This window comes from Citrus sinensis, chromosome 5 (assembly GCF_022201045.2).
Source record: "Citrus sinensis cultivar Valencia sweet orange chromosome 5, DVS_A1.0, whole genome shotgun sequence".
NCBI classification, from domain to species: Eukaryota; Viridiplantae; Streptophyta; class Magnoliopsida; order Sapindales; family Rutaceae; genus Citrus; species Citrus sinensis.
Window position 1 is genome coordinate 6933659 of NC_068560.1, and position 26718 is coordinate 6960376.

A 26718-nucleotide genomic window follows, 5' to 3' on the forward strand; every position below is an offset into this window, starting at 1 on the left:
GTTTAAAGAACAATTAACTTCAAACCATATTTTCTAAATTGTGTAAGTACTATTTGTCAGCTTTCCTTCTACTGAAATTAATATATACCACTTATCTGTATATTATTTTTATAATAGTCAATAACCCCTGACAACATAATTTTAGAATATTACTCTCTTTTTTTTTTTTGTCTGAACTACAAGGTGGTCCTAAGTGGGCCCCAACTGTGGGAGGCACTTTTAAGCCCGTACCACAACCTAGACTAATCCCACTCGCACCAGGTCGGCCCATAAGGGGTAAAGTGCCGGCCAAAGTGGTGATTCCATACGAGAGCGGGGCTTGAACCCCTGACCTCATACAAATTAAATAAATCATACAAATAAAAATAAAAATTTAAATACTAAAATAAGAAATATTTGTTTCAGTGTGAATAAAAAATTAATATCTTATACTTTTTGTTATTTTAAAAAAAGTTAATTATAATAAATATATATTTTATGTTCCCAAAATAAATTATCAAGCAAATAATCTATTTACCTCTCTTTTTCTTTAAACTTTTTGGTGCTAAGGGAGTTTGATAATATATTATGAAAAAAGTAAGAAGATAAGTGGTATAAATTAATATTAATAGAGAGGAAATTGATAATAATGTCTCGCCATTTAATGATATAGTTAGTTTACTATTTCTGTATTCTTTCATGTTTTGTTTGATTCAATTATGTGATTACGTCTTATCTTGTGTTTGCTTGATGAGAAATAATAGAAACAAATGAAGCCTTTGAAACATGTAGTTGCAGTGTTTATGGTTTTGATTATTTTTTACTGCATCCAGGACGTGGATCACTAGACTCAAAACATAAAATGATCAAAAGCACTAGTTTTCAACGAGTACATATAACTCTTGTGCAGGACAGAGATCTCGCCTTAAGCAAGCATAAATTTTTGAACTATGCTTATTAGACTTTTGGGTAATATCACAAGTGTGTATTTATTTAAACTCCCTGTGTAATTCAGATTCTAATCTGTATATCATAATGTATTAAATGATAAAATAATTTCTGGGATTCGATCTTAAATATCATGAATTTTGCTAGGCCAGAACTTTAACATACAACCACGACAAGCACTGGGTTGAAACGATCTGGCAGCATTGCCTTCCAACCATGAAAGAGTATAGAAGTTTCTGATGCCTCTCCTTCGTAATCCGGAAGGCCCTGGATTCCAGATCGGAGGCCAAAGCTGTTGCCCCTTGTAGACGGTATCTTCTACTTCCGTGTAAAGTGGAACAACACCACACATTTTCACAGAAGCGTTCCGAAATTCTTCACCCATGTAAAAGATGTTGAAGGAAGCCTTTGTAAGTCCCCGAAAACAGTGTGTTTTAAAAGTCCCCCGCGGCAAATAGGCCAGCCAAAGGTGATCAGACTCAAGGGTTGTGAAACTAGGGATGGCAACGCTGAATTTATAATCGTCTTCTCCCCATAGTAATTTACATCGAATCTCCGAGTAGAATCTGTCCATACAACGAGGGAGTGATAGGACTGCACAAACAGCAAATCCTATGAAATTATCCAACCTAGGAGCTCTCATTGTTACTGAACCACCAATATTCCGAAAACGGAACCACCTTGGAATTTCATTTCCAGGAAGAAAAATATGAAACTGAGAAGAACAATTAGGGACTTCCTATAACATTAAATGATGACTATTAGCTTGCGTAGGTATAAAAAATGGGAAAAAAAAAAAACATGGGAATCGTTAGAGATGCATGAAGATGCTAGCATTAAAGAAATACAGTGAAGCAACATTATCGCTTAAGAAATGCAAAAAATTCAATGTCCATATAATCCACAGTTGAGTTAAGCCTGTAAGATATCATCAGGTTCAGGGGAATGCTTCCAGTAGATGAGAAAATACAAAACTTGCCTGCAGATATAGATGTAACAAACTCACCAACTCAAATTTCTGAAAGTAATGCTGATGCACTAACAGTAACAATATGGGGACAACTTAGTACTTACAAAAATCAGAGAGGAATATGTAGAAAGGGTAGAAAACAAGAAATGCTCGAGAGTACCACAACCAGAAAGTAATGACATGTGGACTAGATTTTCAAGTTCGAATGTGAATCAAGTGGGCAAATACGACCCATTGGAAAGAGTAGTTAATTTTGCATAAACCTGTCAAAAAAATGTTCCAAACCAATAAGATCAACTTCATTTTTGGAAGCCTTTAGGGACTTATTCAAGGTCATGAATAGTCATAAATTTGTTCCCCTTTTAATACGGTTTATAGATCAAAGATAGAGCGCTCAAACGCCAGAATAACTAACATGAACAATAGAAATTGACCGAAATACTGAAGAGGGTGTTTAGGTTTACCATGCCAAACAAAATTCGACTCTGATTAACTGGAAAAGTAACCAATAAAGAGTACAAAAGAAGGGAGAAGATTATAGAAAAGAAAAATCAGAGAAGAAACAGAAGAAAATTACTGAACAGTGCAAGGACTATTATAGTGGCCATAAACCATAATCAGGTTCAATAAGGCAAATTCTCCTCAAATAAGAAATATAAACAAATAATCAAAAAACAAAATAAGACCCAAACAAGTAAAATGAAACCTAATCCGTGAGAATCGTGCTGAAGATTTTCCAAAACTACTAATCCAGTGTACTTATGGGTTCAATGTTATACGTGGGCGAGGTAAATGATCTAGTGTTAAAAAATTTGTAATAAGAGCACACATACATAGATTTAAGGTCCGTTCTCAGTCTTTCAGAACTACAGTCAGCTTCCCGACACAATCTATAAACAAGAAGTAGAAGAGTAAAAGATCCCTCTAACATTACTTTACTTTCTTGATGTAAAAGGCGACATATTCAAGTAGGATTTAACTGCCTTTTGTGTCAAACGATCAAACCAATAAATGCGAATAGAGTCGATTTTAAATTTATTAAGATATAACAGATACAAGTATAATATCTTGTAACTACTATTCACGAACCACACATTATTTTCACTTTATACTAGCCTGAACCAAGTCAAGCCCTAGGCAACTAAACAGGTTCAGAAGAACCGCCTAAACTTGCAAGGTATTTGATTAAAGAGACCCTTAGAGTGTGTCATGTCACGAGTCTTGACCCATGTCTAAATTTATTTTTTTTGGACCCAAAAATTTTCTAGTGTTTTTTATACCCTTAATCATTATGTATTCAAACCAACGTCTTGCATGATGATAAATTTTTTAATGCTTTTTATACTCTTAGTGATTACATTTTTAAGCCGGTGTCTTGCAATACAACATTGCATGCAAGACAAAATCTTCTATGCAAGACAAAGTGCTGTGCAAGATAAAAACTTGTATGCATGAGAAAAGTGCATGACCAGACTTGCAAGCAAGTTTTGTCTACAGGCTGAATTAAAAGATTGAAATGAATAATTTATTCGACGGACATTTTTTTATTTTTAACACTAGCATAAGTCCCCTAAAAAAAAAAAAACACTTGATTTGGTCAAAGGGTCAAGTCTAAAAACAAGCGCTAAAAAGTGTCTTTCTAGCCCATATTTGTCTAAACACAAGTCTGTAAGTATAATAAAGGACGTTTGCTTCCTTTCTCATATTTGAGTACAAGTCTTTTTCTTTAAAAAAAAAAAAGAAAATTTAAGTAATTAAGCTAGACCTACAAAATACAACATACTAATATTTTGATAGTATAAATAATAAAATAAAAATAAAATAACTACATAATATTCTAAACTATCAACAAAAAAGACTCATGATAGAGAGTTACCAGAAGCCATTGTTTCATCAATGTAACTGCCAAGTTGTCTTTACTGACTTGATCCTCAACCAGCTTGAAGCAATTTAAAAAATTCAGAGCAATGTTTGGAGACCGGCTTAATTTTGCAGAAGGAGATATTGTTTCCAAAGAAGTACAGTCTTCGGCCCCAACAAAAACTATTTCTGGTGGAAGCTCTGGCAACGATTTAAGATTCCGGCATCTCTCCAAGCAAAAAATTTTAAGCTTTAAAAGTTGGTTTATGCTAGATGGTAGGCTGACAAAATTGTTCCCACTTAAATCTATTGCTTCTAATGAGAATAAGGAGCCAATATCAAAAGGAATTGCTCCTTCCAAAAGATTGCAGTCACTAAGATCTAAAGTTTGTAGAGAGCTTAAACCAGTGAAACGAGGAAAGGACAAGCACATGGAATCAGAATTTTTATTTGGCAACAACAACGAAAGGAAGAAATCTGAACTCAAGATTTTGGGGGGTTGTCCTTTACATCCATGGAGAGAGAATATTTTGAGATTCACCAACTGTACAATGGAGGGTGGTATTTGTCTTATTGCAGTGCCACCTACATCTAGTTCTTCCAAACACTCAACTTCCCCCAAGTCCTGAGGCAATTTCTCTAATTTTAAACATCCACAAAGACACAGTATCTTTAGAGACTTCATAAGACAGACATTTTTTGGAAAGCTGACAAGATTTCTGCAGTCTTTTAAATTCAATAAAATTAGTCTTTTAAGAGTTCCAACAGATTGGTGAACCTCGAGCAATCTTGTACAGCCTTCAAGATTCAGCCGCTCAAGATTTGGAACCCCTGTAAAGTCAGGGGTTCTGATAAGGTTACAAGAGTGACTGAGATTCATGGATTTTAACTCCTTCAAAGGCTGCAAGAAACAATAAATAAATTACCAAAAACTTCCTTCAGTGACAATTATGCTGTGTATACTGAATGCAATTCAGAAATGATACCTTTATGCCCTTCCAAAGATATTTGATGCGACTACTACACAGGTTCAACTTAAAAAGTTTCTCTGGCCGGAAACTCACGGGCAAAGAATTAAACGGGTATCCATGCCATTTGAGATACCGCAAATTATTTGAGAGGTATTCAAGATTGCCCGAAGGATAAACATTATTGATTTCAAGTAACCTCAGATTGCTCATGGTTGAAAATGATTTAGCTTCCAATTGCGTCATCTCAGGCACATCAACAATTATAGCTTCAACTGCATCTGTTCCCTAATAAATAAAGGAAACATAAATAAAATTAAAAGGTGAAAATCAATGATCAAAACAGAGAGAAGTTATCTTGAACTATAGTTTTCACTTTTAGTAAGACAATAATGTATGGAATTATGTTCCCTGACAAATATCTTACCATATTTTTTGATAAAACATGATACACATCCTTATAAAGCCATAATCTACTCCATTTGCCGGGCTTGTCACTATGGTGCTCTCGAACAATTTCCCAACCCATTTCTTGTAGCAAATCATGCATCCACAGTTTGTTATTTACAATAGTTATCAAGGATTTGTCTAGGAGTTCTCTTATCCCAATATCTGAGTTAAAACCGCAACTGTCTAGTTTTTTCCTGACTCGATCTTCGTCCTTCCCCTTGAAGAAACATGCAATATCTAAGAATATTTCTTTATCTCTTCTATCAAGTCCATCATAACTTATTCTGAGAACTTTCAAAACTTTTTCATTAGGAGCTTCTTGTAGCCTATTCAAAGCACTTTTCCATTCCTCAACACTTCGACCACACAAAAAGGATCCCAAAACTTCAATTGCTAATGGAAGCCCTCCTGCATAATTGACTACATATTTCGAGAGCTCAACACGGTAATCTGTGGGTTGTTTGCCTTTGGAAACTTTCAAATGAAAGAGTTGGAGAGCTTCAACATAATCCAGTCCTCGAACCTTGTACGTATTTGTTACTCCGTGGCTCTTCAGCACATGTTCATCTCTACTTGTAATAATTATTCTACTCCCAAAACCGAACCAATCATGATTTCCAACCAGCGCTTGTAATTGTTCTAACTGATCCACATCATCAAGAATGACAAGGACTCTTTTGCGACATAGCCGCCATCTAATCAAATTAATTCCTTTATGAACGTCCCATATGATTAAATCTCTTTCCATTAGGACCTCAGAAAGAAGCTGTTCTTGTAAAGGAACCAGACCTCTTGTTACAGAGACTTCTCTAACGTTGGCAAGAAAGCTGCTAGCTTCAAATTGATCTTTTAGCGTATTGTATAAAACTTTAGCAAGCGTAGTTTTTCCAATTCCACCCATTCCACAAATACCAATGAACCGAACATCATCTAATCCTGCTTCTAAATATCCATTCATTTTCTCCATGCGAGACACTATTCCAACAAGGCCATCAACATCACTTGAGAACGTTGGGTTTAATCTTTTCGATATCGCTTTAACAATGTCTTTGATCAATTCTGATTCATGCCTACGGTGAAGAACAATAAATCCAAACAGGAAACATTAATTTGCCAAAAATAAAGTGCCAAAAATATTTATTGATGCTCAACTCCAGACTCACAAAACAAAAATGTTGCCATAGACCATAATTGATGAAACAGCTTGTAATAGTTTTACTTTTATGAAAAAATTTATGTCTCCGACCAATGAACCCCACTTCAACCCCAACAAAACAAAATTTTCAGGTAAACTTATTATTAATTTAGAATTCGGAATAATTTTATCGGATATTATCATTTTATTATCAAAGTTATTCTGACATATCATGTCAGTACCATGGTTTATCGAATATGGCATTTTACTACTACACGTTTGCGCCGTTATCAATTCACTACTATTCTGTTAAGAACATTAAAAATTTGCTGATGTCATAAGGGCACCAAAGACATTTCTAGCTATAAGGGCATTAAAGACATTTTAGGTTGAAGCCTAAACATTGCATTTTAGGAAAATAATTAAAGATTAAAGAATTAAAAAATTAAACTCTAAGATCGTTATTGTTGACTTCTTCTTTTTTAATGCTTAAATTACAAAGGGTAAAATTGTCTTTTAAACTCTTGGGGGTAAAATCGACTTTTAACTCAATTTCTGTTAAGTATTAACGTTTTCGTAACGGAATAGTAGCGAATTGATAACGGCACAAATGTTTGGTAGTAAAATGTACTTTTCGGCAAACCATGGTACTGACATGATATGTCATAATAACTTTGGTAGTTAAATGATAATTTCCCTAATTTTATTATTAGTTTAATTTTTATTTATTCTCATCTGAAATTGAGGTAAGATTGGAGTGAGCTCTCTCTTACTGAACATCTAAAATTTGAAGTATATTTGTTGTTATTAGTTCAACTTTACTTTGCGAGGTTGAGGTAGCTCTCTGTCACCACTCTACTTTTACAATTATGCTTTTTCTAATGACACATTCATGATTAGGAAAAATTTTACAATACATCAAAGGTACCATGTCAACAATATAACAAACAAATGATGTTATGACATGTATTTATTTATTTTAAAAAATCACTTTACAAGTGATATTTACATTAAATTCAATTACACATGTCATTCATACATCAGTTAGTTGTATTATCTTGATGCATTGTAGAATTTCTTCATGGTTAGACTCAATTTGCTATGATGAGCCCTGGGAATCAAGGCCCATTTGAAACTTTTCTGCCGAGTCTTGAATTAACAGTAGATTTATGATATGGCCTAAATTGAGTCTAAGGGTTATCCTAACTAACAGCTGTTGTTACATGTAATTCTTTGATTTGACTAAGGAGTTAGACATTTTGATAACACATGGCTAATCTAGTCTTTATTGAAAATTTCTCTTTTCTTTAAATATTTTCTCATTTTTTCTAAGAAATTTGTTTATACTTGATTGATTTTAAATTTAGTTATATACGAACTTACTTGTTAGGATAAATGGGAAAATGTTTAAATAAAAGAGATTTTTAATAAAAACAAAAGTCGTCACGTATTGCCAATGTGCTTGTTAGTCAAATCAAAGAGTTATAATTTATATTTAACAATACTTGTAAATTAACATGATCTTGAGTCAAAACATTCCAGACTATGCTATAATAATAGAGTGTTGCTATTTATCCTGAGTTAAGTCCAGAGTCAAATCTCAAAAGTGGTTCTTTTGTTATATTTTCTAAACTTATGAAATTGTAAAAAGTCTAATATTTAAAGACTAATACTATTTTAAACTTTTCCTATTAATCCATTGACAACTTAATTTTGCATTCTAGTACCGGGATAACTCTATGTATTCTCCTACATTTAATTTTAAGGTATTCTAGTATTATTATTAACTCAGATCTGCTAAGTCAAGAACAACAAAATGTAAATAATGATAACATTCAACTATTTATAATATTTTTAATTATAACGTCTTCTAAATTAATCATTCAGGAATGATATTTTCTATACTATTTCTTGTATTACATCCTTCGTTAAATGTTACTTCTATTCTTCTATTTGTTATAACACTTAGTTTAATACTATAATCTTTATGACTTCCTATTACGACTAGTCTTCTTAAATTATCAACTTGTTTAATATATTCATAAAATGCTTCAATAAAACAATTTTATAAAGTAAAACAAGTATAATTATCTAAAGGCATGCAAGCAAATTTTGATTAAAAAAATTGTTATAAGCAGTTGTTCTTCTCTACTAGATACTCCCAGATTCTTTTATAAACTTTCGTCAAATTTCTTAGATAACAAGTTTTGTCAACAATATTAACCAAATTTGTAAAAAGAAAAAAGTTGAAAAACTATTTTGTAACAATTCAGAGTATAAAATTAAACTTTTTGATTAAAACAAAAGATTTTTGAAAAAAACACTCTCTCTATTTGGGGCATGGAAATCCCAATACAAAACCACCCTTTTTCTTTCAAATGCATATCCTTGAGCTAAAACGGTACGTAGGAGCAAAATTGGGCACTCAAAGATCCTTTTTTAAGGCTTAGATTGTTCTGAAAACCTAAATTTTGTTCTATAGTCTAATTTTATTCTTTACATATAGAAAACATTCTTTAAATACAAATAAAAGGTAAAAGATTTGCAACATATAAAGTTATTCTTTTATAAACATATAGAAGTCTACAAAAGATTGGGTTTCTTTATTAGAGAAGAACTAAGTAACTTAGTTGCAATACATTATGCTGAATAAAACTAACTTACTTGTAATGACTTTTAGGAAATTGAACAAGTGCCTTGGAAGTTCTACAAATTGAATTTTGCCACAAGATTTTTTTTTCATATGATCTTATAATCCTCCCTAAAGGAAAACAACTCCTATTTATAGAGTTCCTAAAAGCCTTTATTCTTATCTCTTGCTTTCCACATGTGTGGACCAAATTCTAGGGAGTTTGGCATCCATTGAGAAAAAGATGTTGTCTTTAAGTCCACGCAAAAAAGGTGAGTATCGACAGAATTATCACCGCGACCTTTTCTTTTTAAAGTTGTGCTTTAAAAAGGTAGTGAGTGGACCACTACCGAGTCAAGGTTATAACATGTTGTCAAGGTTATGGGCCTCAATACCATCTAAATCGTTGTAGAAGTTTCTACCTTTATCTTCTTCTTCACTTGATTGATCTTTCATAAGAGATTTGTAGGCCTTGATATCTTCTTTGTATTGCTCTCAATAAAAATCTACAAGTTGATAATTTGTGGTCTTTGAAATAAAAGGGATTTCGGGTATATCTTGAAGAGAATATATCTTTTGATTAAAATCTTTAGCAATCAATTTAGAATGACCAGTAAATTCTCAAATCTCAAATTCCCTTGCTATTATTCCAATTTTCCAATGTCTAATTTACTTGGTTAAAAAATTAGTTGTGTAGATCCAAGGAATATTCAAACCTTTTAAGTTTTCAAGTTCTTTAATGTTGTTAGATCCCTTAAGAAAAAATATGAGTGTTGGGCTTGAAACTCATAATATACATCTTCCTTGAATCTCCATTCTGGTGCTTTTTATTGGATATAAGCCACCACAAATCATTTTCGTACTGCCATTAGGTTAAGCATGATTGATACTAATTTTCTTCCTAATGCATCTATCTAGACTGGGTTTCGAACAATGACTTGATTAAGAAAACCAAAATCCAACAATAATTGTGGAGTTAATATTAGTGATTTATCTATGAGTTTTTGTTATAATGGTTTGTATAGTCCAAGATCATTTCAATATTGCTCTATTGAAGCATTTAGAGAATATATTAAACAAGTTAATAATTTAGGAAGACTAATTGTAATAAGAAGTTATATAGATTGTAACATTAAACTAAGAGTTATAACAAATATAAGAATAGAAGTAGCATTTAATGAAAGATACAATATAAGAAATAGTGTAGACAATACATTCCTGAATGATTAATTTAGAAGAAGTTATAATTAAAAATACTATAGATAGTCGAACATTAACGTTATTTACATTTCACTGTTCTCAATTTAACAAATCTGGGTTAACAAAAATACTATAATACCTTAAAAATAAACATAAGATAATACATAAAAATGTCCTATTTATTAGAATCTAAATTCAAGCAATGGATTAAAAGAAGTTTAATTTGAAATAAGAATAGTCTTAATTTATTAGACATTTCACAGTTCTATAAGAAATTTAAAAAGTATAACAAAGAAACCAATTCCTTTCAAAAAAGAAAAAGACAAAGAAACCCATTCGGAGTTTGACTCAGGGTAAAAAAAACAGCAGCACTCGTAATAAAAACAATTCAAAATTAATTCTGATAAAAATTTGACTATGTCGTAGCTTCTAAACAGATCAGATCTCCAGCGATGTGACGTGTGTGTGTTTGTATCAGGCAAATGGTGACACGTCACCACTAAATAAGCAAAAAATTATTAGCGTGAATAAATAATTAAACAATAATAAATAAATTAATGGAAAGAACCTGTCCTGCAAGTGCCATCCAGCGAGACTGGCGACTCTTGTCAAAGCAGCTCTCCATTTTAGCACCTTCTCTTGATTCTCCTTAAACTCCTCTTCGTATTTAGCAAACACTCTCTCAAAATCTTCTCCTTTCTGCTTCCGTACATCTGCCGGATCTACGCCGTAAAAGACGGCAAAAACTTTAGGATCCTTCTTCTTGTTCCCGCACTCAACAATTTTCGCAAGCTCATCCAAACACCACGGGGAAGAAGCGTAGTTTTTCGATAAGATTACAATCGAAACATTGGATTCTTCAATTGCTTTCGAGAGCTCTGATGAAATCTCGTTTCCTCTCTCCAGAGTTTCGTCGTCCTTAAATGCGACGAATCCGTTGCGAATTAAAGCGGCGTGGAGGTGGTCGGTGAAATTGTTGCGAGTATCTTCGCCTCTGAAACTCAAAAAGACGTCGTATTTGGTTTGAAGAATTTGATGATGAGTGGAAGAAGACGAAGTATGAGAGGCCGCCATTTCGAAGGCCTTTGGGATCCGTGGCTATTAGAATTTAGAGAAGCGTTTAAGCAAATGAAAAGATTATAAAATAAAAAGTAAAAATTCTGAAGCGGTGTCGGCGAGTTTTCGACAGCGACCTTGGACTGTCTTAACAATTTGATTTGATAGACCAAATGACGTCCGCTGACCGTTTTGAGGATATCATCAATGCAGGGTGTGGACGGCGTGGCACAACTTAAGGGATTACGTGAGTGAATGAAAATATAAATAAATATAATAGGGAGGGTTTTTGTAATTTAATTTTTTTTTATTTTAAATTGTGATATAAAATTTGAGTGATTGATTTTATATTATTTAATAATAAATATAAAAAATCAAAATAATATATAATAATATTAATTCATCTATCATTAGATTATATAAAATTAATGACTTAAAATTTATATCAAAATTTAAATAAATATTCAAAATAATATATAACCCAAGTAAAATAAAAGAAAATGATGAATGTACAATAACGATTTTGTATAACAATTTGAAGTATAACTACGGTGCATCTAGTACACTATATATCCGTTATTTTATTATTATTATTATTAATTCTTTATTATTGTAAATAATTAATCCATTATATATATGTTTTATGCTCTTTTGCCATGTATGCTAAAGAAAATTCAATACATCTAATGTTAAATTACATTCTATTAATGAATAATTTATTCCGGACAACTAAAATTTATTTGAGATGTTAGTTGATGCAGCTCAATAAAATTAATAATTTGACAGACTATATTGAAAGAAATTTTAAAATGCATCAGAGAATTATCATGTTAGTCATATAATAAATAAAAAATATTATGAATTACATATTTTTATTTTTTTAAAAAATTATCATATAAGTAGTAGTTATATTAAATTTCTCCTAGATTAAATAGTTTTAATTAGAGAAAACCCCTTTAGCAATGTTTTCTTTGATGATGTTGGTTTTGATGAGGCAGCCTTATGCTTTGAAATGCGGCTTACTAGAGCGGTGGGTTTATCTCCACTAATAGTTGAGTTAGATTCATTTTGTATGGTTCAATTAATTTTGGATTGACGTAGTACTTGTACTGAGTGTCTGAGTTATTCTAACTTATTTTTTAAGTGAAGCATTTACTCTCTCTAAAGCATTCTTTCAAGTTAGACATATCTAAGGAGTTTGTAATAAAGCAGCGGATTTATTAGCAAAATATTCTATCAATTGTTTAGTTTCTTATGTTTAGTTGGAAGAATTTCAACCGTATCTGTGTTGTTGTCTTTAAGACTAATAGTCCTTATGTTATAAATAATGTAATAAATGAAGTCAAAATCCTCCACCTGCTCTCTGACCAATTGGGTGGGGTTTGGTAATTGGTTGGTCTGATCAGTCATCAGTTTCTGACTTACAGTACGAGTAGTCAATTTTTTTTGTTAACAATAATATGGCTGTAAAAGATCAATACCCCACCAAAATCAATTTACAAACAAACAATTAATTACACTACCGCACGTTGCTATTTTATCAACCTTATCGACCCTAATAAAAAATTAATTAATTTTTAAGGATCTCTTAAATTATATTTTATGTATCTTACATCCCCTCACTATTTATGTGAGTTTGTGTAAAATATATAAAATGTAACTTAAAGTTTATAAATTTTTAAAACTAAAACCTACTAACACATAAAAATAAAACTTTACCATTTTTTTAATTTATAATCGAGTCTAGTAACTTGCACCGATTGTACAAAATAAAATAATATAATTATCCAATAATTTTGGGAAATTTACAAAAATGGCCATAAATCGTTTGCGTTTTTTAACTTTAACCCCCCAAAGTTTTTTCTATCATAACTAGCCAAACACCCTACTTTTAGACTAGATTACCCTCTATCACTTTCATCAAATTTACAAAGGCATGCCACTTTTTCAATTCCAGCACAACTTAATACGGTTCTTCTTCAACAACTTAACAAACATTCATCACTCTCAACAAACTTCATCACTCTCTATAAATCAATTACATAATTGAATATAATCATCAATGGGAGAGCTTCTTAAAATTAGTTTATGCTCTTACACAATGTAAATCTTTAATCTATTGATTTTTCAACTAAGTTCGAAATTAAAGTGGGTTTTGTTGCAAATATTGTTATTTTTCATTCATAAAATAATGTGATTTGTTAAAGTACTTAGTTTGAGTTGAAAAATGAAAAAAAATCATTGAAAATACAAAAAAATCGGGCAAAAAATGAAGTTCAGAACAAGTGAGATAGGCAAGTGGGACAGGTGCCTGTCTCACTAAATTTCATATATATTTCGAAAGCCATAACTTGAGCTACATATGTTCGTTTTAAGCGTATAATATACCGTTTCGAAGCTTACGACGAGACAAATCATATCCAAAATCATGTACTCTATAAAATCCATGGGTTTATGTGCGACAAGCAGTGGGACAGGTGCCTGTCGCACATAAATGCAGTGCGTTTATGTGAGACATGCACCTGTCCCACTTGCCTATCTCACTTGTTCTGAATTTCGTTTTTTGCCCGATTTTTTTGTATTTTCAATGATTTTTTTTCATTTTTCAACTCAAACTAAGTACTTTAACAAATCACATTATTTTATTAATGAAAAATAACAATATTTGTAACAAAACCCACTTTAATTTCGAACTTAGTTGAAAAATCAATAGATTAAAGATTTACATTGTGTAAGAGCATAAACTAATTTTAAGAAGCTCTCCCATTGATGATTATATTCAATTATGTAATTGATTTATAGAGAGTGATGAAGTTTGTTGAGAGTGATAAATGTTTGTTAAATTATTGAAGAAGAATCGTATTTAATTGTGCTGGAATTGAAAAAGTGGCATACCTTTGTAAATTTGATGAAAGTGATGAGGGTAATCTAGTCCAAAAGTAAGGTGTTTTGCTAGTTATGATAGAAAAAACTTTGGAGGGTTAAAATTGAAAAACGCAAATATTTTATGGCTATTTTTGTAAATTTCCCAATAATTTTCAGTGTCTTATCTGTACAGCTATTTTGCCCAATCATCCCAACGGCAACTTCCTAATGTAATTTATTCCTCGCATTATTTATGGACTGATTTCATTAGAAACTCCAATAGGGCGGGTGGAAATTAGTTAAAAAATAATTATCATTATTATCTCTCAATGATTTTTTTTTTTTTGGTAGGTGTTAATGTGTGGATTTGTCGTCTCCGCGTTTCGTTATCTTATCCTCTTATAAATTAGTTCTCACAAAAAAGGATTTAATTTAAGTTATTATATTAAAAATAACATTTTTATTCTGCTTAAATCAAAGATAATCATTGACTTTTTTTAGTAAATTAATAAAAATAACAGCCCCTTTTTCAGATTTAATTAATTATTTTCAATTAAAAAAATATTTTTGATGATGTCATCAATACGCAATATGGATGGTGCGTGGGCACAATTTATAATTACGTGAATGAATGAAAAAATAAATGAAATAAATGACGTAAACGTGAAAAACTTATTTTCGAGGGAAAAAAAAGTGAAGAACTTACATGGGGCTTCACTTCATGATGGGAGGCCCATCGAGTTATCACATTCACTTATGATACAAGAATAATGCAAATGGCCGCTGCCAAGTCATCACATTCATTAAATAATTTTTAAAGTTTGTTTTTAATGCTAAAAAATATTAAAAATGAATTTTTTAAATAATAAACACAAAAAATAATTAATGAGAAATTTTTTTAATGTGAATAAGTGGTAAAAACTAAAAAATAAATGATATCCTAATTCTTTGGGCTAAAAACTTCCAAGTTTATTTCATGTCTCTAATTTTGGTTAGTCTTTTTCATTTGTTAGTTCATTTATTTTAATTTAGTATTCCAACAATTTTGTGTTTAGTGTTCCTACTAAATTCATTCAATAACAATATTTTAGATAAAATTCTAGTAAATTTTATTGCTTATTGGACAATTTCGTAATTTCATTTAAACTCTCTCACTTATGAGTTCATATGTTTCAATTAATAATTTCACCACCTTTGAGTTGAATGTTCATATTATCTAGGTTAAACTTGTAAGATTTTAATTATTTGGATTAAATACTAAATTTACTTTTTAGAATTTTTTGGTTGAATTCGTCTTAAAGTTCGGTTAAGCTTTCTTAATTGCTTGTAGCAAATTTTGAGCATGGGGCTTCCCGCTTCCATAAATTCAGATACCGAAATATTAGCGGCAAAAGATAAATCTTCCACGTGGTGTGGGATAGAGATTGCAGTGTATAAATCTTTAGTATGAGGATGGACATCTAAAGCCTCTAATAGTCTGCATAATCCTGAACTATGCTCAGCAGAAATAGTCTACATAATTTTGAACCATGCTCGGCAAACCTCTAGGCTAATGTTATGTGTATTCGAACTCCTAGTAGAATCCGGATAACTTGGTACCAGATCAAATATCGTTAATTTTTCTGGCGCGGCTGAACTTGTAAATAGAACCAAGAAACTCATTGGGTAGCGCCGGTCTGGCTGCATTGCTGCCTTCCAACCACGAAAAGGTAAAGAATTTTCTGTTGCCGCTCCGTCGTAACTCAAAAGGCCATGGATTCCAAATTGGAGGCCGAAGCTGTTGTCCCTTGTAGACAAAATCTTCCACTTCCGTGTGAATTGGAACAACACCACACATTTTAACCGCAGCGTCCCAAAAATTTTCACCCACGTAAAAAATGTTGAAAGAAGCCTTTGTAAGTACTTGAAAACGCTTTGTTTTAAAAGTCTCCCGGGGCAAATAGGCCAGCCAAAGGTGATCGGACTCGAGGGTTGCGAAACTAGGGATGGCAACGCTGAAGTCGTAATCATCTTCCTGTGCTTCTATTTTACATTGAATCTCCATGTAGGACATGTCCGTACAACAAGGGAGAGATAATACCGCACAAACAACAAATCCTGAGAAATTATGATCCGATCTAAGACCAGAAGCTTGCATTGTTACCGAACCACCAATATTCCAATAGCTGAACCACCTTGGAATTTCATTCCCAGGAATAAAAAGATGAAACTGAGAAGAACAAATAGGGAGCTCCTGTAATGTTAAATAATGACCATTAGTAAGCTTGTACACATGTAACAAGCACGGAAATTATTAATAGATAAGCAAAGGAAAAGAAATTCACTTAAAAACTTCATTGTCATTCATTAGTCACAAGTCTGAATGAAATATCTTCTAATTTCTCTTTCTACAGTCTAACACTCTTTCGGAAGCTCACTTACAAGTTCCATGTTCCAATTCCTGTGGATATGAAATAAAGATTTAGCTAAGGATAATTTTAGAGAAGCCACTAATCCAGAACATATGTATATGTGAATGATCAATACTTGAGGACTATCCAAGAACCAGACCATATTTTTTACTTTGTACTGGCCAGAGCCAAGTCGAGCAGCAACTACGCAGTCACCCAAGGACCTCAACGTAAGACTAAATGGAAATAAAGTATTTTTGTTTCCTATCTCATTTTTGCGTGCAAGTCCTTCTCTTTAAGGGGTTAAAAAATTGGTAGATACGCAAAACCTTCAAAAACCAACATGTTAAACATTTTGATAGTCTAAATGTTATTATAACAAAAAACCAACATCCTAGTGCTCAAAACCATCAACTGACAGAGACTACTGAAAGTGAGTTACCACATGCCATTGTTCCAGCAACATAGCCATCAAGTTGTCTCCACTAACTTGATCCCCAGCCAGCTTGAAGCAATTTGAAAAATTTAGAACCATGTCAGCGGTCCAGCTTAACTTTGGGCTAATAGATATTGTTTCCAAAGAAGTACAGCCTTCGGCACCAACATAAACTATTTCTGGTGGAAGCTCTGGCAACGATTTAAGATTCCGGCATCTCTCCAAGCAAAAAATTTTAAGCTTTAAAAGTTGGTTTATGCTAGATGGTAGGCTGACAAAATTGTTCCCACTTGAATCTATTGCTTCTACTGAGAATAAGGAGCCAATATCAAAAGGAATTGCTCCTTCCAAAAGATTGCAGTCACTAAGATCTAAAGTTTGTAGAGAGCTTAAACCAGTGAAACGAGGAAAGGACAAGCACATGGAATTAGAATTTTTATTTGGCAACAACAACGAAAGGAAGAAATCTGAACTCGAGATTTTGGGGGGTTGTCCTTTACATCCATGGAGAGAGAATATTTTGAGATTCATCAACTGTACAATGGAGGGTGGTATTTGTCTTACTGCAGTGCCACCTACATCTAGTTCTTCCAAACACTCAACTTCCCCCAAGTCCTGAGGCAATTTCTCTAATTTTAAACATCCATAAAGACACAGTATCTTTAGAGACTTCATAAGACAGACATTTTTTGGAAAGCTGACAAGATTTCTGCAGTCTTTTAAATTCAATAAAATTAGTCTTTTAAGAGTTCCAACAAATTGGTGAACCTCGAGCAATCTTGTACAGCCTTCAAGATTCAGCCGCTCAAGATTTGGAACCCCTGTAAAGTCAGGGGTTCTGATAAGGTTACGAGAGTGAATGAGATTCATGGATTTCAACTCCTTCAAAGGCTGCAAGAAACAATAAATAAATTACCAAAAACTTCCTTCAGTGACAATTATGCTGTGTATACTGAATGCAATTCAGAAATGATACCTTTATGCCCTTCCAAAGATATTTGATGCGACTACTACACAAGTTCAACTTAAAAAGTTTCTCTGGCCGGAAACTCACGGGCAAAGAATTAAACGGGTATCCATGCCATTTGAGATACCGCAAATTATTTGAGAGGTATTCAAGATTGCCCGAAGGATAAACATTATTGATTTCAAGTAACCTCAGATTGCTCATGGTTGAAAATGATTTAGCTTCCAATTGCGTCATCTCAGGCACGTCAACAATTATAGCTTAACTGCATCTGTTCCCTAATAAATAAAGGAAACAGAAACAAAATTAAAAGGTGAAAATCAATGATCAAAACAGAGAGAAGTTATCTTGAACTATAGTTTTCACTTTTAGTAAGACAATAATGTATGGAATTATGTTCCCTGACAAATATCTTACCATATTTTTTGATAAAACATGATACACATCCTTATAAAGCCATAATCTACTCCATTTGCCGGGCTTGTCACTATGGTGCTCTCGAACAATTTCCCAACCCATTTCTTGTAGCAAATCATGCATCCACAGTTTGTTATTTACAATAGTTATCAAGGATTTGTCTAGGAGTTCTCTTATTCCAATATCTGAGTTAAAACCGCAACTGTCTAGTTTTTTCCTGACTCGATCTTCGTCCTTCCCCTTGAAGAAACATGCAATATCTAAGAATATTTCTTTATCTCTTCTATCAAGTACATCATAACTTATTCTGAGAACTTTCAAAACTTTTTCATTAGGAGCTTCTTGTAGCCTATTCAAAACACTTTTCCATTCCTCAACACTTCGACCACACAAAAAGGATCCCAAAACTTCAATTGCTAATGGAAGCCCTCGTGCATAATTGACTACATATTTCGAGAGCTCAACACGGTCATCTGTGGGTTGTTTGCCTTTGGAAACTTTCAAAAGAAAGAGTTGTAGAGCTTCAACATAATCCAGTCCTTGAACCTTCTATATATTTGTTACTCCGTGGCTCTTCAGCACATGTTCATCTCTGCTTGTAATAATTATTCTACTCTCAAAACCGAACCAATCATGATTTCCAGCCAGCGCTTGTAATTGTTCTAATTGATCCACATCGTCAAGAACGACAAGGACTCTTTTGCGACATAGCCGCCATCTAATCAAATTAATTCCTTTATGAGCGTCCCGTATGATTAAATTTCTTTCCATTAGGACCTCAGAAAGAAGCTGTTCTTGTAAAGGAACCACACCTCTTGTTACAGAGACTTCTTTAACGTTGGCAAGAAAGCTGCTAGCTTCAAATTGATCTTTGAGCGTATTGTATAAAACTTTAGCAAGCGTAGTTTTTCCAATTCCACCCATTTCAAAAATGCCAATGAACCGAACGTCATCTAATCCTGCTTCTAAATATCCATTCATTTTCTCCATGCGAGACGCTATTCCAACAAGGCCATCAACATCACTTGGAAACGTTGGGTTTAATCTTTTCGATATTTCTTTAACAATGTCTTTGATCAAATCTGACTCACGGCTACGGTGAAGAACAATAAATCAAAACAGGAAATTTTAATTTGCCAAAGTAAGGTGCCTACAATATTTATTGATGCTCAACTGTAGACTCACAAAACAAAAATGTTGCCATAGACCATAATTGATGAAACAGCTTGCAATAGTTTTACTTTTATGAAAAATTATGTCTCCGACCAATGAACCACACTTCAAACCCAACAAAGCATATTTTTCAGGTAAATTTTTTATTAATTTAGAATTCGGAATAATTTTATTATTAGTTTAATTTTTATTTATTCTCCTGTGGAATTAAAGTGAGCTCTCTCTTATTACTCATCTAAAATTTAAAGTATTATTGTCATTATTATTATTAAAAATAGGGCAGTTTCGTTATTAGTTCAACTTTCATGAGGTTGAGGTAGCTCTTTGTCACTGCTCTACTTTTACAATTGTGCTTGTCCTTTCTAATAGGATCCCCCTAAGTTACAGTTTTCGTAACTTACAGCCTGCGATTTGACTAACTAACCAATAAAAATCTGCCACATGGATAAAAAGAAAGAAATCATAACTGGTTGAAAACGGTCGTAGACGGGGTGACTGAAATAGTCAATCCAGATTATTGACTGTTGCAGCCGGTTGCAATCGATTAAACGACTTCGTTTCACAATCGAATCCCTCACCTCTTAAAATAAAAAAACACATTGACGAAGAGAAGCCGAAGCTGCATCTCCTCCAACCAGCATCCTATTGAAAGTCCACCACCAAGAGAAACCGAAGCTACATCTCCTCCAACAACCAACCTACTCAAAATCCACCATCGAATTTTCTACAAACTGTTGAAGTTAACAAATTGTTGAAAAATAATAATAATTAAATAATAATATATTTTTAATTATTTTATTCTTAGCATTGTAATTCATTTCTCCTGTGAATAGTTAAGGATTTCATTCATTTGATATCATCCCAAAATTGTTAAGCTTATAAGTTTCTAAGCTTTTGAGAGAAGTGTGTCTGAGGAATTTATCTTTCCTGCAGAGTGTGAGAATACTGGGTATATTTGGGTTTTTGGGAAGTGAGATTCGTTACTCAAATATTGTACTCTTTTAATTGTTAAATAAACAATTATTCTTTCTTGCCTCCGTAGATGTAGGCTTAATTACCGAATCACGTAATTCTTGTGTCATTTATTTTTCTATAATTATTTGGTGCGCTTGATTCCGCATTCTGCACACAACACAAACTAGGCTTCAATTAATGCAAATGAACTTGCAAATCAAAGTGGCGCAAGCCGTTCACTTCTTGAATGACAAGACCGAATCATGTAACCGGGTGGCAGCAAATTAGTGGCTCATTTAGTTTTGACAAACCAACGCTACTTGGGAGGTCGCAACCTCTATCCTATCCTTCGATCTCCAGTTGTTGCTAGCCAATTTCAAAGTCGAGTTCTTGGCTACTCAAATTCTTAAGAGTTCTTGGCTATTCTCCTACACAATCCCTAAATCATTCCCTCCTCCTTTCTTTGTGATTTTTGCCTTCTCAAACGATGATGAAAGGTGAAACCTTTTGGTCCAGTTACCCATCAGTTATCCCTAACTAATTCAGCTGGTTCCCTTTTGTTATTACTGCTGCATAAATTAAACTTCAACCGTTGGATTGAAATTGAAGATATCTAATGGTTGATATTAATCAGATTGTAAGATACATTAAATACAACTTAGGGATTGCCTTTCTAATAACACAGTCATCGTTAGGGCAAAGCTTATGTTACATTAGTTGTATGTTACAATTATAAATTTTTAAGCCCTTAGAAAAAATTATAATTATTAAAAAGGTCAATAAGTTTTAAAATTTTACTTTACACCCCAGATTGTTTACACCCAAGCTGCAGTATTTCAATTTTTTTTAAGTTCTTCATTTATATTTATAGTAAAGTTAGTGCCAAACTACTGAACAAATTTTTTCTATTTTATTTAATTGGATCTCTAATTTTTTTAATTTATATCTATTGAATTTTTATTCATTATATTAATAATCTTTTAGTTTAATATGTCATAATCTTTAATGTTGAAGTCTTTTATGAATTATTTAACTTTATTAAATTCTTTACTTAGTTGATCTCTTAACTTTTTAATTTATTTTATATTTCCTTCATTGAAATTATTAATTTCTAATATTTTGTTTATCTTTTCTATATCATTTATAGATAAATTGAGATTTTCTAATTTAGTGACATTCAATTTAATTGATTATTTCTCCACATGTTTGAACCATTGATAAGATCAAAGATTTGAAATCTTTTCATTAGAGGCTTTAGTAATTTATTCATTGTACCATCTTTTTAATAATTCATTATATTTATAAAATATTTATCACATATAATATCTCTTATAATGACAAATTGATGATATGTATTTAGGATGGAAAATAGATTGAAAATGTGTGTGTGTTAGAAGAAAAATCTAGTTTATGTCTCAAGAGAGATACAAAATTATAAATGCAAGTGCAAAAATATATTCAAAATTTGTGAATCTTTATGAATATAATAATCGTTTAAATCTTTATAAAAATATTGTAAAAACTTTATAAAGTTTTAAAAATAAATGTAGAAAAGATGGATAAAAAATATTTAATTATTAAAAATCAATGAGGACTTATCTGAAAAAATAATTAAACATATGATTAGAAATAAAATTCTCTGTAAATATTATTACACCTGTACTTTATTTCATGTTAAAATTATTTTTATCCATTAGATTTAAGAAATATTAAAATCAATGGCCTATATTCATTGGTTGTTTGTTACGTTATTTGTAACATAAGCTTTGCCCATGGTTAGACTCATAATTTGCCATCATGAGCCTTGTGATTCGAGGCCTATTTGAAACTTTTCTCCCGAATCTTGAATTGACAGTAGATTTATTATATGGCCTAAATTGAGTCAAAGGGTTATGCTAACTTACAGCTGTTGTTAATTCTTTAATTTGACGAATGAGTTGACGCGTTGGTGACACGTGGCTAATCTTGTCTTTATTATAAATTTCTCTTTTATTCGAATATTTTCTCATTTCTCCTAACAAGCTCGTATATACTTTACTGATTTTAAATTCAGTGACATAAAAGAGATATTTTTAATCAAAACAAAAGTAGTCACCTATTGCCAAAGTAGTTGTTATTCAAATCAAAGAATTATAATTTATATGTAAGGATAGTTGTAAATTAGGCAAGGTTAACTTATATTATCATATACCAAACATTATGTGAATGTAGGTCGTTGGATTCGAATAATAAAATAGGATGGACATAATGAAAATCTAATATTATAACACTAGCCTAATAAAAGTTAACTTAATTCTGTCCTAATAAAAATTAACTTTCTTTCTTCTCTTTCTTTTATCGCTTTTTCCCTCAAGTAGCCGTCACCGTAATTTTTTTCCTTTACTTCCTTAATCACAAATTTTAATTTGGTAATAAACTTAAAGAAAGAAAAGAAAAAGAGACAATATTAAAAAGAAACTGGGAATTTTCGTAAAAAATTATTAAAAAAATGATTGCCGATCCGATCACCTGATCTATGACCATCGCACTAACAAAATAAAAGTATGTGAATATGTGATGAAGGAAAGGAAAAATAAATAAATAAGAAGAAAAAGAAGGCAAGAAGCGGTGGCTGGTGGAATTTCCAAACTACTCTTAATAATCTTTTTGAGTTATATCTAGATTTCCAATAAGCTTTCGAATGTAACATATTTACCGGTGGAATTATTTTAACTTAGTTTAAATTGTCCTAATCCATTCAGAAATAACTTTTTATGCAACGTAAAATATTTCACCAAGTATAATCAGTCAATATTGATCGCAAGAAAAAGAAAAAAAAAGAAAAATGAAAAAGTCAGAAATTCACTGCTTCGACAACAACCGCATACAATATATATTATTTTAAGGGTTTTAGATTTCCCTTCCTAAACTGCCACTTGGGCTTGTAGTCCAGTAGTGAACTATTGCTCTTAAAGTTCTTATGTACTTAACTTTCCTCAATTAAATATAATTGTGTGAATATTACTTGTAACATCTTTCTCTCTTGAGAAATGCGAATAGAGTAGAGACATCCCTCCTCCGTGAGGGGTATTTGGCTGGGCAGTACTTCATAAACTAAAAATATAATAATGTAAGTCTCAAGTATATATCTGATTGTAAATATCAATACAATAATATGTTGTCATAACAGTTGTAAATATTTGTGTAAAACAGTAACTTGATACTTAATTAGTTAAAAAAAAAAAAAGATTTCCCTTCCTAAACTAGCATCTCAAAGGTGCAGTTTGCTAGAGCCGGTAAGAGATAGATATGATTGCTCATTTTATTTCCATCCATCTAATTTTATTATTCAAATTCAACTACCCTTATTTGCATAATGTTTGTTACTTGATAATATAACTTAACCTTGCCCTGTAAGTTAACATGATCTTGAGTCTAAACATTCCAGAATATGCTATAAGAATATAGTGTTGTTATTTACCTGAGTCAAGTTCAGAGTCAAATCTCGAATGGTTTCTTTGACATGCTTTTTAAAGTTCTTATGAAATTGTAAGGGGAAAAAACTATTCTTATCCCTAAGGTTTCATGCAATAGTTCATTTTATCCTTATTTTTTAAACAATAACTCAAAACATCCTTCTATTGACTCACTGTTAATTAAGTATTGTTTGTTTGTTATTCATTGAGGGTAAAAAATGATTTTTCATTAAAGAGAAAATTAAAAAAATAAATAAAAATTGACACATAACTAAAAATGATGTTCATCTAATCCCACTAAACAAAAATACTGAAAAGATGAAAACTTCTATTTTAAGCAATTATTTTACACTTCTCTATATTTTGGAGGCATGAAAATCCTATAAATCCTAGATTTAAGTGCAAAAAAAATCACAATTTTCATATTCATATAAGTATACTCTCTAATTGCGTTGTGAGCCGACTTTGGGAGACAGTAATGGTTAAAGAAGAATGGTGGCAAAGCTCAAAATAAAAATTGGTTGAAAATTAAAAAAAATTTCAGTACATGCAAGCACATAAAAATTAGTTGTATTTTTGAGTTTTTCTTCCAATGATTTAAAGATATTGCGCTAATTACCATTTGCTGCTTATGGTGATTATTCAGTGGCTATATTAACTTATTTCATCGTTGATTTCATTTAAAAATAATAATAAATTTTGTATATTTTGTAGTGTTATTTAATTGTGTAAAAAATTATTTTAATATAATTTTTACCACTTTAATAAATAAATAAAAATCCTATTTTACCCTAATGAATTACTAGTTAACGGCATTAAACTAATAATGAGTTAGCATAAGGATGTTTTGAGCTATTATTTAAAAAATAGGGATGAAATGGGTTATTACATGAAACTTTAGGGATGAAAAATGATTTTTCCCAATTGTAAGAAGTCTAAAAATTTAAAGACTACTACTATTTTAAACTTTTCCTATTAATCCATTGTAAGAAGCCTTATGGTTTTTTCCTATTACGTACCCCTAAAAAATTTGCAACACATAAACTTGTTCATTTATGAACACATAAAAGTTTATAAAAGATTAGGCTTTCTCATTAGAGAAGAACTAAGTAACTTAATTAAAACACATTACGCTGAATAAAACTAACTTACTTATAATGACTTCTAGAAAATTAAACAAGTGCCTTAGAACTTTTACAAATTGAATTTTGTTACAAAATTATTATTATTTTTTTAATGATATGATGATCCTCCCTAAAAGAAAACTACTCCTATTTATAGAGTTCATGAAATCCTTTATTCTTATCTCCTAGTATCCATGTGTGTCGGCCAAATTGTAGGGAGTTTGGCATCCATTGAGCAATGTTGTCTTTATATTCAAATGAAAAAGGTGACTATCAGCAGAATTATCACCACGGCTTTTTCTTTTTATAGTTGTACTTTAAAAAAGTAGTGAGTGAAGGATGACTAATTGGAGAGTGGACCACTATCGAGTCAAAGTTCTAACATGTTGTCAAGGTTATGGGCCTCAATACCATCTAGATCGTTGTAGAAGTCTCTATCATCTTCTTCTTCTTACTTAATTGATCTTTCATAAAAGATTTGTAGGCCTTGATATCGTCTTTGTATTGCTGGCGATAAAAATCTACAAGTTGATCATTTGTGGTCTTAGAAATAAAAAGGACTTTGAGTATATCTTGGCGAGAATATATCTTTTGATTAGAGTCTTTAGCAATTAGTTTAGAATGATTAGTGGATTTTTGAATCTCAAATTCCCTTGCTATTATTCTGCTTCTGCAATGTCTAATTTACTTGGTTAAAAAATTAGTAGTGTAAATCCAAAGAATATTCGAACATTTTAAGTTTTTAAGTTCTCTAATGGTGTTAGATCCCATGAGAAAAATAAAATAGTGGGCTTGCAAGTCATAATATACATCTTTGTTAAATCTCCATTCTGATACTTTTGTTGGACATAAGCCACCATAAATCATTTTCGTATTGCCATTAGGTTAAGCATGGTTGATGCTAACTTTCTTATCAATGGATTTGTCTGGTCAGGGTTTTGAATAATGAATTAATTAAGAAAATCAAAATCTAATAATAATTGTGAAGTTAATATTAGTGGTTTCTGTTTTATTGGCTTGTATAGTCCTAGATCAATGCGAACTTTGTATATCCAAGTGGCATTTCTAGACAAAATCGGTCAGTTCTTAGGAAAATATTGTGAGTATTGTCATAATGTATCTCCTATAGGATGAGAAATCCAAGTGTTTGGTAGTCGAACTCGGAAAAAACTCTGAATAAATTCTATTTTGTCATTTTGCATTTAAGCCTGATGCTCTTTAATGATAAGTCGACTATAATAGGGTAATTTTGAAAGTTCAGTATGTGTAAAGAAAAAATTATACTTTCTCTCATTTCTAGATCTCATGGGTTCAATGTTTTGCACTCAACATTTGATTTAACTAGTGGAGTTAAAGGTTTTTTTTTCACATTTTTCTACCAATAGAGCTGATAAAGTGTTGAGCTTATTCTTTCGAGAATCTTTCTTTATAAAGATCTTTGAAAAAAAGTTATTCTTTTGAAAAAAAAGTTACCATTGTTTCGCAATGATTGCAAAAAGACAATGTTATTTGAAAATGAAGTATCTCCACTATCTTGTGTATTTGAACACTTAACGATGTGTGCTGAGGTATACTGCAAGCTATATTTTTTTGCTAATGGACTCATGAAAAAACTTCTAGTTTGCTTTTTCGCAGCATCAATGGCTAATTTGAAATCATAGAGTCCTTGATAATCTAGTTTGTAAAAATTTGTAATTTTTTAAAGAACTTTAGGCCAAGTATGGTACACATCAGGTGTAAAT

The 26718-nt window shown here is 31.7% G+C and overlaps 2 protein-coding genes across 13 annotated transcripts in view; both read right to left on the bottom strand.

Moving 5' to 3' along the window:
- Positions 1–952: 952 nt before the first annotated feature.
- The window catches only part of LOC102627129 (disease resistance protein RUN1-like), a 34524-nt gene continuing 8758 nt past the window's right edge, over positions 953–26718 (bottom strand). Inside the window, exons 1-6 of one of the 11 annotated variants that reach the window (XM_052442660.1) lie at positions 10708–11424; positions 5153–6245; positions 4744–5013; positions 3774–4658; positions 2731–2787; positions 1520–1666 (exon numbers count right to left, since the gene is read on the bottom strand). In XM_052442660.1, coding sequence (XP_052298620.1) covers positions 2770–2787; positions 3774–4658; positions 4744–5013; positions 5153–6245; positions 10708–11213 — 2772 coding nt within the window. In that variant the 5' untranslated portion in view covers positions 11214–11424 and the 3' untranslated portion in view covers positions 1520–1666; positions 2731–2769. Of the gene's footprint in view, positions 1667–1701; positions 2788–3773; positions 4659–4743; positions 5014–5152; positions 6246–8974; positions 10092–10707; positions 11425–19082; positions 19540–26718 lie in introns of those variants that run through there. The other 10 variants (XR_008055302.1, XM_052442654.1, XM_052442662.1 and 7 more) reach the window with 10 other exon arrangements.
- Positions 15485–18110, bottom strand: LOC102626763 (disease resistance-like protein DSC1). Of its 2 annotated transcripts, none has more exons than XM_006471134.4 (3): positions 17863–18110; positions 16893–17777; positions 15485–16293 (listed from the first exon to the last, which is right to left on the bottom strand). In XM_006471134.4, the coding sequence occupies exons 1-3, from the start codon at positions 18088–18090 to the stop codon at positions 15664–15666; spliced, it is 1743 nt and encodes a 580-aa protein (XP_006471197.2). In that variant the 5' UTR covers positions 18091–18110; the 3' UTR covers positions 15485–15663. The 2 variants fall into 2 exon arrangements, with proteins under 2 accessions (XP_006471197.2, XP_052298623.1); XM_052442663.1 differs by lacking the exon at positions 15485–16293 and adding an exon at positions 16300–16500.

Coding starts and splice junctions, on each gene's coding strand:
- LOC102626763 (XM_006471134.4), bottom strand. CDS start 18,090: ATGACGCAATTGGAAGCTAAATCATTTTCAACCATGAGCAATCTGAGG. Junction 17,778..17,862: donor ATCTTTGGAAGGGCATAAAG/GTATCATTTCTG, acceptor TGTTTCTTGCAG/CCTTTGAAGGAGTTGAAATC. Junction 16,294..16,892: donor TGCTGGAACAATGGCATGTG/GTAACTCACTTT, acceptor TTAACATTACAG/GAGCTCCCTATTTGTTCTTC.